We start from the raw sequence: 12,157 nt of genomic DNA on the forward strand, positions 1-12,157 counted from the left end.
CACACATACATACATGTACCCTTCAATTTTTTCCCCATTTTGTTATGTTTGCTGTACTCATTTCCCCACAATGACCGAGTGAAAACAGAATTTTAGAGGTTTTTGCAAATTTCTTGAAGGAAAGACACATATTACATTGAGATGAGAATTCAGACACTGAAATGATGCTTAAAATTTAGCTCTAGTTCCTTCTGGAAGTTTCTCCATCTCCATAAAGGATATGTGGAGCGCAGCCAGAGTGACAATCAGGTTCTTGTTCACGTCTCTCATCAAGACCCTTCTCCCCAATGTTTAAGTCCAGGTCCAGCTCTAGAAGAGTCCTGGTTGTTCCAGACTTCTTCCCTTGTTGAAGACCATTGAGATCTGAGCCTGGAATTTTATATATGTGGCTATATTTTTATTCATTCAAATTTGGCAGGGGGTTTAATAAGCCATTTTTCTGTGGTGTAGCAAACTCAGAACATACAGAACTACACTCCGTTTTACTGCAGGTAAATCCACTGTGTGTGATACTTGAGAGATTTGATTATAAGGGTTGATAGCCTTCAATATATTCAATATAAAAATTATATCCCGACAAAAAAAGAAACAATAAATGGTACAACTGGGTGGTTCACATAAGTTAATTATGAATGAAATTCTTCTTTCAAACAGATGAGATGTCTGACAATGCAAAGATAATGAAGACATCTGTGAGGAAGAGACGAGTCTATCCTCAGCACGATGCTAAACAATACATTAGATTGAAAACTGACAGGGCTGGTCTCAAAGAGCATTTAATCAACTCGTACAAAGATTAGTGTCTTACATGTTTGTGTTTTTTACATGTAAACGTACATGTAGTGAGTGTGTTAGTTTTACACAGTAATGATAACACTGAATCACACTATGTAATTTGAGAATTCAGCATTGCTTCACATGCATGTCTCATTTACACAATGCAAATTTGTGCTGGCAGTGTGGATTGGCTATTATTAAAGCTGTGTTAGGCAATTTTTTTAAAGCCATACTGGTAATATTTGGTGACATTCTCTTTACATCTCTCAATACATCAAATGCTTGGTCACTCCAAAATCTCAGGGTGCCTAAATCTTAACCAGTCAGCACAGTTGTCTGTATGGAGGCATCCTGCCGCTGCCTGTCAATCACATGCACGCAGACAGTGTGCAAACTGAAGAGAGGAAACAAATCTATCCACAGTAGAGACGATGTGATTGAATACACCTGCCACAATCCAAGCTGAAAACTGGGGCTAGAATATACTAGTTGTGTAAGGGAGTCTATTATTTTTCCCACTGCAAAACACATTCAGCTCAGTCAACTGCTGTTAGGTACCTACTTTAACTATTACACTACTGGGCAAATAACAGCTTTACCTTAGCTTGAAAAACAATAAGCTCCAATTTAAAGAATGATAGACTGCTCTAGTGGATAAAAAAAGAGTAATGTTTTTTTTCTTATTTTAAAGGTCGAGGTGTGCTTGCTACATAGATTTTCAACAAAGGAGATTTTGTGCTTGAATACCGTGGTAAACTTTTCGAACAGGATCCTCTTCTTGATATGAAGAACTACAAATGACACAGAAGCAGCATTCCTGTTTGATTTCCAATGGAAAGGGAAATATTGGTGGTAAGTAATAATGAATATACCCTTGTTTGCAGGTGTAATAAGAATTAATTACAGTAGTTATGACATATTATTTGAGAATATTTCAATTTCTAACAAACCATGCAAGCGAATCACCATCACAGTAATACCTTTAAACATACACTCAGTCGCCACTTTTTGGGTACACCTGTACAATCTTACGCATTTCAACACAACAGCTCTGCCATAACTTCTACCTTTATGGTGTTCCGTTTTTGGTAACGTTGTCAGAAATTTGCAAATGTAACTATATGTTCATTATTGTGGTCATAGTTAAAGGGCTGTTGTACTGGACTACATCATATTGAGAATTTTGTTGTCCTTCCCATTTACATACATGTGAGGGGCAGAATGTTAGAAACACCTCTGAATATGATGCTGGTGGTACAGTACTACCTCTACCACAGTGGCACAACACTACCACTAACTATGACCTCAATGCTAAAACATATAATTGAATTAACACTTCTATGGCAGTGCCAAAAAAACAATACCCATCTTAAAAGGTGACTCGGAGGCAGAAAAGTTGTATTGGATTGCATTAGATTGTACACCTGTACCTAATAAAGTGGTCACAGGGTGTATATTGCTGGAAGCTATCTTGATTGCTTGCTCAGCTGTTAGATGAAATGTAGTTTTCTCTCTCTAATCTCTCTTTTTCCAAGTTTTGCATGGTTTATTTTTAACTATATCCTCAACAAATCATATAACTAACTTCTGCTGTTAACATTAATATTCTTTTCCTTAAGTCTTGATGCATCTGTTGAAGACAAGTCACTGGGAAGGCTTGTGAATGATGCCCATAAGAAGCCTGTGGTGTTGCCTCTCTCTGCAAAGGGCAGATGATGATATGGGCACCGGATGCTTTTAAAAAGATGTTTTAAAAAAAACGTTGTCAGCAGGCGAGAGTATGTGCTCAAAAGTGATATTTTTATTAACCAAATACTACAAACAATAAACAAAAATAAATCCTGGGCAATTCAAAAGAAAAGTAACTTAAATCATATCAAACAAATTCTAAAATTGCAGCCACACTACAAGCTGCCACCTGCTCTACGTCTCTCTCTCCCTCTGACCCCTGAATAGCTTGCACTTAATCTTCTTCACCTATGTGGAGCATACCATCCTCTCAGGTAAGTATGGGGGTGAGCTAAAATGCTCCTCATTCCAAGCACCCCAACCCCACACTACCACTCCCCAAACTAAATTCTCCTAACTGGATCTGACAGCCCACACCTGTTTCCTCTCTCCCTAATTGAGCAGCCAATCAACCCCACTCAGAGAGTCAACTGAAAACATCCAAAGTAGGCTGACCCTTCCAACATAAACCACCAAAATATCTTCAAACTTATATATATAAAAAAATCAAACCCTGAAAAAAACTAATAGAAACATTTACTCAAAATACCAATACTCCAACAATGATAATAACACAATGATAATGTGGGGGATTAGGGCACAGTGAAAAGGGGATAGAACAACCTTTTCACAAAGCCCAACTGCAAAATGAAAACTATTGATGTTTGATGATCTTTGCCTGTTTGCTCTAAGAGACATTGTCCCAGGTGAAGAAATAACTTACAATTGCAGACTGGCCTTGGCGGAAACTGAAGGTGGACAAGCGATTTATCAAATGTTCTATTTTCCCTTCAAATGATGAAAGTAGCAGATAGACTTGTTTCATGTTGATAATAATAGTTTTTGTCATTTTCAGCAGAAATAGAATGAGTCCAATTGTAGCATCGATTCTCTTAGTCTGTCATGTGATTTCAGTTGTGCTGTTTCCTTTTCCAACAGAAATTGGCACCTGAGAGAGATTGCTGATGACAGTGACAGACCTGAGGTGGGGCCCTGTTTATAAAATACTACTTAATCTCTCAGATTGTAAGGTATTTATTATCAGTGTAGTATTTAGTGGGTCTATGAGTACGCATTATTATCCAGTGTTTCTCTAAGGGCAGCCCAAGCTCTAATGGTCTGTAAGGACCTCCCTTTTGTGTATGTCCCCTGTGGGGATAGTCTGTGTGTTTGGAACAACCCCAGTAGTATTGATAGACTGACGAACTGCTGATTTGCGGTTTTACCTGGATGAACGTCCCCAGTGAGGTTCAAGCAGAGTATGTGAATGTTTGGAACGATCCCAAAAGTAGTGATACACTGACGAACGGCTGACCAAAGGTTTCACCCGGTTGACCATCCCTGGTTATGTTTGAGTAGTTAAATGTGACGAAACCTTCCTACATGTCCACACACACAGTAGTTCAAAATGTAGCATCAATTCTCTTAATCTGTCATGAGATTTCAGCTATGTCCTAATTGGTATTAATTTTTTGCGGTTTCCTTTTCCAACAGAAATTGGCACCTGATGCCAGCGAGCAGATTGTTGATGACAGTGACAGACCTGAGGTGGGGCCCTGTTTATGAAATATTACTTAATCTCTCAGATTGTAAGGTATTTATTATCAGTGTAGTATTGAGTAGGTCTGTGAGTATGCATTATTATCCAGTGTTTGTCCCCTGCCCCTAAACAGAGTCTTAGCCAAGATTAAGCTGTGTGGGGTTTCATATTAACAATGTTCTGACCTTAAGCCACCTTGATTTTTATTTTATTAGTACGGTACATAACTCTAATGTTCATGTCACCAAATGATTTTAGAATTTTGCATTGAGTGATCAATCACACCCAAACAATACCCTTTCCCTTTTTACAAATGTTGTTTTACGAGTTGCGCTATTTTCTACTCATAAGTAATTTTAATTTGTACTTTATGAAAGGTAGTGTTTTATATATGCATGTAATTACACACTGTTTTATTTTCATTTTTTTAGGTGCCATCTGGTCCTGTGGATGCATCCGTAATGGATGATGAGTTCAACACCAGTAGCAGGAATTCGGTGGCACATTGGAGTCCATTTTAATCTTTTAATGTAATTACCATTACACTATCGCTTTTTTTTCTGTGGAGTTTTGTAATTCCAGGTTGTTTTCAAAGATTTTCTTTGCATTAATCAGTTAATTTAATTAGTGTTATTTCAGTCTCGATTGACCAAATTGAGACAGCACCATAAGGAATGCTCCAAACATTACCAAATTGCAGAGGAGGAACGAAATGCTAAACAAAGAGAAGGCACCATGAATTTGTTGAAGCATGCACAACTGCTTCAACAATTGGAAGAACTGGATTTATGCGTGAGTACTATGCTAGAACAACTTGCAGAAATCGCTCTCTGTGCCTAATCTCTTGTCGGCATGTACATGACAAGGAACTTCACTGCAAACCTAGTAATACTGGATATATGTGTGTGTGGTTTTGTTTTGTTTTATAAATTAATTCTTATTTGATTTTTTTTTTTTCTTGTTCTCTGTTTTATTTCTGTGAAGTCTATGCACTATTGGACTTTTCCTGTAAATGAACATTTATTCTGCCCTGTAGCCAATAGGAGCACTACAGTGACTAAATGACAATAGTGCATGTGGTCAGATATAAAAAAAAAAAAAAAAAACGACTCTAAACTACTACTAAAAAAACTGTGTCTCTTGCTGCACAGTGAGCTAGTTTGCAAGCACCACAATCATCAACAAAATGTTGCTTTCTAACTTAAAAAAGTTTTAGATCAACAAACAAATTCAGCTGTTTAACAAGGAGTGGACTGACAAGTACTTGTTTTTGCCTGTTGGCATGGTAGTTGTGTGCTAATTGTGCAGTGAAACTGGTTTGTTATAAAGGAATAAACTAGGTGAATATCCCTGGCATAAACTTAACATTTAAGACTGTACAAAACATTACCACCACAATATTTGTACAAAGTTCAAATTAATATTTTAAGTTAAAATCTTAGATCTCCTTCCGCACTTGCTATATGATTATACCTACTTTAGAAAAAGATTTACAGATAAAGGATTCAAGGTAAGTACTGTGCAGGCAGAGATTTGTGACTTAACTGAAATTTTGGCTGTTTATCTTGCAAACTTTTAGACATAAGTAAGACTAAGACAATGATGAATATTCAATTTTTTTCATTCCAAATGACCATTGGTCTAATGTTGCTGAAAGTTTGTTGTTGAGCTTGAGCCAAATGCCATGTTTCCTTCCATCGCTGTCTCAGCCTTTGACATGCCTTTCTTCTTTTCTTCAGCTGAATTTGCAGTCCCCATTCACTGATGCCCTTGAGGTGCACTCTTGTCACGGTGATATTCAGGTATTTTTACAAGTTGAGAGTGGAGAGAGCTTTATAAGGGAATCGACTGTAATACATTTACACTGATTGGCATTTACACTTATGTAAATTGAATTTGAATACTGAACAAGTTTTTTTTCTCTTTTTAGTCACTAGCCTCATTAGATACCTCATCCCCGAATGAATTTAAACTTAATTTACACTGAATTTACACTTTTTTTTAGGTGCCATCTGAACTACACTGAATTTACACTTATGTAAATGCCAATTGAATTTGAATATTGAACAAGTTTTGTTTCTCTTTTTAGTCACTAGCCTCATCAGATACCTCATCCCCGAATGAATCAATGATGACCAGCGAGCCACTGGAAGATGGAGAGCCAACAACAAAAGCACAGGTGACACTGCATGGCTTGCTCTATTTCAACGATAGCTAACCTGTTATTAGTTTTAGAGTTATTTGTATTTAATGCAATGTTTTTTTCTTTTTGTCATTTTCAATTCTAAGACAAGAGGTCCTCTTACATGTGCTTCAACATCATCATCTTGTCAAAGATCTGGGAATTGTTCAGTGAATGACTCTAAAAGGAGGTTGTCAAGACAAATACGGGTTTTTTCTGCAGTCTAATAACAGTAGTGTGGATTTTGATGCATATATGAGGCTCTTAATTATGTGGCCTTTCATTAAATAAACTTTTAGAAATGTAGGCTTTATATGCCATATCCCTCAGCTAGAAGAGATGATGTTCATGTAATAAAAGTGTAACGCATCAGCACAGTGCATGATACTCAGTATTGTAAAGGATAACTTATGTTACTAAACAGAATCTTTTACTCTTTTCCTTTTCTCTTTTCAAGGCCAAAAAATACATGGAAACATTCCTTGATGAATCAGATCACACAGACTACAATGATTCTGACTATGCCCCGGACTCAGAAGCAGAAAATTCCTCTGAGCATGATGAAGACATACCACTGTATCCAGTTGCAAAAAAGCCTCTGCCCTCTCTGCGATATCCTCTTTTATCTACACCAAAACAACATATTGATTCAGAAAGCCATACAAAAAGAAACATTGCTGTCAACCCTAAGAAAAGGAACTTGGACACTCCAAGGAAGAGAAAACTCTCATTCCCCAGTCCACTAAAGACCAACTCAAACACTCCAAAGAAAAGCAGAATCCAACAGATTTGTGACTCAATCCGAGTATTACCTCCCTTGAATTCTGAAACCCGTCAAAGGTATGACAAGAGGAATTACTCCGGCCCATATCAGAAATTGCATGACACCTGGTAGCTGTACATGGGTGTAAAGAAGAGGTTGCAGTAGCATTTCAATATCCAAAGAATTCAAAGGAGAGATGCAATAAGTTGAACATTCTTAAAAGGCGTCGAAACCTTGCTCGTAATGCCAGCGAAAACAGCGAATTCGATCCAAATGTGCCCTTAAAACTGCCATTGTGCATGAGATTAGTGAGGGCTTGAAGAGTGTGATTTCCTGCATGACCTATGATGAAGTCACTCAGTTGATCCAAAATGACAAACTTCTCTTGCAGTTTGGACAAGACCTGTTTGATCTAAACAGGTCAAGAAAGAACAGGCATGACTTAATAAGGCAAAGACTTCGACTACTTGTGGCTCAGAAGAATACTCTGATCCAGAAGGCAGAGGAACTTATCTATCCTGCAAACTTCAGTCATGTGATATCTGCAGTGAAAGACTTGGCTGGGTACAATCCAAAGAACAACACATTCTGCAAACCTTCCTTAGCCCTAAAAATTGGCAACAGTCTGGGAATAATCTGTGACCTTGTAGAGAGTGATAACTTGTCTACAGTCGACAGAGACTGTAGAATTGTAGAATTTGCTCGAGAATTCAAGACCATTAAAAATTTCAGATGGAAGGGATTGATTACCAGATTACCACCACTATGAGAGAGTCAAAGTGGAATGCACTTCACTGAAGATGTCAAATGTTTGGACGCTCACATGGAGAATGTTAAAGTCCTTGCTGAAAGAATGCTGAGATTGTGTCCCTCTGCAAACAACTATGCAACACTTGCCAAAGTGACACTTGCTCAGCTGATCATTTTCAACAGAAGAAGAGAAGGAGAGGTGTGAAGAATGGAGTTGGCCACATTCAAAGCAAAGTCAGAAATAAATGAGGACATGGCTGCATGTCTTACCCCATTTGAGAACAAGATGTGTGATTTCTTCACCAGAGTCGAAATCAGGGGAAATGAGGCAGAGGAGTCCCTGTGCTCCTAAAACTGTCAATGGTCTCAGCAATGGAGCTCCTAGCTGACACTTGTGAGAGAATATCTATATGTTTGCTAGAGCCTCCTGCTCTATCAGTTTACAGAGGGGGAGAATGCATCCAGAAGTTTGCAAGGGAGAGTGGTGCCAAATATCCTGAGGCCTTAACCTCAACAAGGCTCCGGAAGCACATAGCAACAATGTCTCAGGTACTTAATCTTCAAGAAAATGAAGCAGACCAACTTACTGACTTTCTGGGTCATGACATTCACGTGCACAGACAGTATTACCGCCTGCCCCAGGGAACACTTCAGCTTGTCAAAATGGGCAAAGTGCTTTTGGCAGTGGAGAAGGGGACGCTTTCACAGTATAAAGGTCAAAGCCTTGACAACATTGAGATTGACCCTGAAGGGGATATATGGATATATGTATGTATGTTAGTGTGTATATTAGGATAATATATTTAGTTGATATGCTTGGGTAACCCGTGGTTATTGTCTCATGAGAAATGATTCATCAGTACCTGTTAATAGTATGATAGTCTTTATGCTGTATTTAGTAATTCAAGTCTAGAGATCAGTGTGTTTCAAATTGGGGGATGCGAATGTACAGTCTGTCAAGTTAAGTACTGTTGACATATTTAAACCCGTTAATGATGCGTCTGTTCATGCGGTGTGTAACACTGATATACCAAATTATTTTGATTTGATGTGGGTAACCCACTCAGAATGGACTTGTTGGTTTTTCTTCTTAAGGTTATAATTGCTAAAGCTGTGCCTTTTTTCTCTCTTCTTACATTTTCTCTTTAGAAAAAATTGATTGCTCACAAGATCAAGACATGTCAAGTGATGAGGATGAATCTGTTGATTCGACCACTGAGGGAACAGTTGAAGACAGCCATGAGGCACCAGAGACTACATCTTCACCTCTGACCATTTCTTTGAGTGCTCCTCTGAGTCAAGGTAGAAAAATATTATTTTGGCTTGGGTTAGATCTGATTTAGTGGGAGAATGACTAGTTGCTCTCTGGTTCCTTCTGCTGGATCAACGGTTTTTTTGGGGGGTACATCATTACAGACAGTAAATGTAAATGAAATCTAATAAAATTGGTCCTACAGCTCAATAAATCTGAGCCCTTCATAAAGTAATACTATGGCCAAACCATCCCAGCCGAGCTCTTTCTCTGGCACTGTGGACAAGGTTTTGAATTGTGGTAGAAATAAAAGCACATATTCAGAGCTTCCATGATCGACTTAAGCTGCTAAATGATAAATGAGCACACTAAAAACATACTAGTCACAAGTATTAGATCACAAATATGAGAGATTAGGATGAATATTATTTATTATTTGTTTTATGGCGCCGCGGATGGCTGCCTCGGTGTGTTGGTGCGCACTTTTCTTGCACTTTTTTGCCTTATTTTCTTTATAAATTCAGTTTTCTGCCTTGGTTTTCGGGGCTCTTTCACCAGAGAAGAGCTCATTAACATCAGAGAAACAACTTCAGAGGATTTTTTTCTACCTTTCTCGGCTCACCTGTGGAAATATTGGACATTTTGGTCAAAGGTGCACTGACCGTTGCTCTCGCAGTGAAACGCCGGAGGAGAGGAAAACGTGCCGGTGCGCTTGCGCGTCTCCGCCGGCGCGGACTTCGCACACCGCTCCCAGGTATCTCTCTCTCCAAGGTGCGTTCACTGCCCAATAAACTGGATGAACTTCAGCTACTGGTGCAGAAGAACAGAGACTTTTCTTCATCTTCCGTTCTGTGCTTCACGGAGACGTGGCTGTGTGGATCGATTCCGAACTCTTTAGAGCGGATCGCGACAAAACGAAAGGTGGAGGAATCTACTTTTATGCTAACAGTGGCTGGTGCAAAGACGTGACAGTGATCCTGCAGCACTGTTCTCCTGACCTGGAAACTTTCATCATAAACTGCAGGCCCTTCTACACCCCCCGTAAGTTCACTTCATTCATCCTGGTTGGTGTTTACATCCCACCACAGGCCACAGCAGATACTGTGTGTGGAGTGGACCAACCCGGACTCCGTAGTTATTGTCCTTGGTGACTTTAACAAAGGTAACCTCAGTCATGAACTGCCCAAATACAGACAGTTTGTTAATTGCCCGACCAGAGAGGGGAACACTCTGGACCACTGTTACACCACAATCAGTGGCCCAGTGCAGCCCGTCCCCCGGGCTGCACTGGGCCACTCTGACCATGTCATGGTCCACCTGATTCCCACTTACAGGCAGAAACTAAAACTGTGTAAACCTGTTGTTTACAAGAACCTCCAAGAACCTCCAATTGCACCAATCACCAGCACAAATTCCTTGTATGTGGAAACATACTTGGCAATAAAACTGATTCTGATTCTGATTCTGATTCTGACTGATATTGGGATTTCCTCTTGTTTTTGTTTTTTAACCGACGGATGAACAATTTTTTTGATTAAGGTAAAGTGTGTCACAGCATTGTTGTACATGGTTAGCACCAAAAGCAGTGTGGTGCTACTGAGATTCTCCGACCTACAAATTATATTCTCCAGATGTAAAGGAACATGTTTTTTGGCACAAGACCCAATTCCAACTGAAATCGCATATTGCGATGGCAATATGATATTTTTTGCATATCATGCAGCCAGGAATAGGGACTTTCAGCACCGGCACCTTTGCTGATACCTGTGGCAAGAACCTGTAGGGATATCTGTGGTGTCAATCTGCAGTGTGGCTGGGAGAGGGTGTTGGCCAGGTCTGTAGCATGGGTTGCAGTCTCCTGAATTTAGACTGGTGCTTCTGATTCTGATGTTTTAAAAGCAGGAATCTTGGTTGATGATTCAGACAGCATGTCAATAAGCTGTTCATCTTGGTTTATTTAGTAGTGTGGAAATTCTTCATTCCTGTTCACCAATTTGCTATTATAGTTGGAAGCAGCCAGCACAGTCAGAGGAGGAGGAAGATATCACCTTAACTTTAACCAATGGCATTTTCCCCACAGTTACAAAAAACGGCAAACTAAACAAGATTGTAAGTTAAATGATTACATCTTCCTCCAGTATGAGGTCATTTTGGGTTTATGTTGATTGAGTTTAATACATTTTCCATCGATTTCTTGAAAGCTACTCAGAACAGTGTTATTCAATCAAAGGTAGAATTTGATATTCACATTACATATTCCCCTTACTAAACATATCTTAAAATAGAGGCAGATAATGACATTTAATGACTCCTGTCCTCAAAGGGAAGTAAGGCAAACAAAGGTGACTTTTTTCAGTTTGTGTACAGCTGAAGACCCCAAATGTGACATTAAAATTATTTGTCCCCAATCTAAAGGTAAAAATTCAGTAGGAACAAAAGTTGTTTGAAACTAAAATCTCAGGTGATTTTCATAATCTGGACACTCTCCCACATATATTCCACCTGTCAGCATCTCTCTAAACCATTCAGAAAGTGGTGTCCCTTAAGTGGGGGTGTTGAAAGGTGCGCCCCCAAATATGACTTAAGCGAGTATGTGTGAACGCAAATGCTCACACACATACACACACATACAGAGGTGCACTGACAAGGTTGGATTGGCTAAAAACAACACCTGTTTATTTTCATATGAAGCGGAGAGGTGAGATTCGATCTGAAGTGCTAACTGGAGATGCATGCAGAGACGCATTTTAAAACCAGACGTATCGAAAGATGACCACTTGTGATCAGATCACTGACACATGTTAATGCCAGGTCTCAACAAACCTGTTTTACTACTGAAGGCAGCTTCTCCCACCTGAATCAGCCTGTGGAGGAGATGAGGTGGAGATGAGTCTCAAACACACACACGCACACACACACTCACACACACACACACACTTCCTTGTTGAAGTTTCCCTGTTGACGAACATTATGTTGAGGCGCAGATTTTCTCCTCTTAAGGTTAATGTGAGCAGTTTTTAATGTTTTAGTCATTAACACCAGTCGTTACCTAAATTACAAAAATCTGACGTTTAAGGCAGGAGGACAGCCTTTAATGGGGTTACATCATGACGCTGAGGGGGAAAAAACGCTCAAATTCTTAACAAAGGACATTATCCAAAAGTT

The 12,157-nt window shown here is 39.2% G+C and overlaps 1 protein-coding gene and 1 long non-coding RNA gene across 3 annotated transcripts; both read left to right on the forward strand.

The window, feature by feature from the left end:
* Positions 1 to 4,105: 4,105 nt before the first annotated feature.
* Positions 4,106 to 7,420, forward strand: LOC139609699 (uncharacterized). Of its 2 annotated transcripts, XM_071464576.1 has the most exons (5): positions 4,106 to 4,575; positions 4,685 to 4,837; positions 5,785 to 5,847; positions 6,135 to 6,224; positions 6,685 to 7,420. In XM_071464576.1, exons 2-5 carry the CDS (start codon positions 4,781 to 4,783, stop codon positions 7,120 to 7,122), a joined length of 648 nt encoding a protein of 215 aa, XP_071320677.1. In that variant the 5' UTR covers positions 4,106 to 4,575; positions 4,685 to 4,780; the 3' UTR covers positions 7,123 to 7,420. The 2 variants fall into 2 exon arrangements, with proteins under 2 accessions (XP_071320677.1, XP_071320678.1); XM_071464577.1 differs by having other exon boundaries at positions 4,106 to 4,837.
* A 7-nt stretch (positions 7,421 to 7,427) lies between these two features.
* On the forward strand, positions 7,428 to 10,454 carry LOC139609700 (uncharacterized). Its single transcript, XR_011685331.1, has 2 exons — positions 7,428 to 8,289; positions 8,911 to 10,454. It is a non-coding gene; the product is annotated as an uncharacterized lncRNA (long non-coding RNA).
* Positions 10,455 to 12,157: the final 1,703 nt, after the last annotated feature.

Source organism: Trachinotus anak, unplaced genomic scaffold (assembly GCF_046630095.1).
Source record: "Trachinotus anak isolate AG129_WGS33_773 ecotype Australia unplaced genomic scaffold, CSIRO_AGI_Tana_v1 ptg000026l, whole genome shotgun sequence".
In the NCBI taxonomy this organism is placed as follows: domain Eukaryota; kingdom Metazoa; phylum Chordata; class Actinopteri; order Carangiformes; family Carangidae; genus Trachinotus; species Trachinotus anak.

Bases quoted from the DNA above. Each gene is read 5' to 3' on its own strand.
- LOC139609699 (XM_071464577.1), top strand. From the start codon at position 4,781: ATGAATTTGTTGAAGCATGCACAACTGCTTCAACAATTGGAAGAACTG. The intron at 5,848-6,134 runs GTATTTTTACAA...TTCTCTTTTTAG, and splicing joins CTTGTCACGGTGATATTCAG to TCACTAGCCTCATCAGATAC. The intron at 6,225-6,684 runs GTGACACTGCAT...TCTCTTTTCAAG, and splicing joins AGCCAACAACAAAAGCACAG to GCCAAAAAATACATGGAAAC.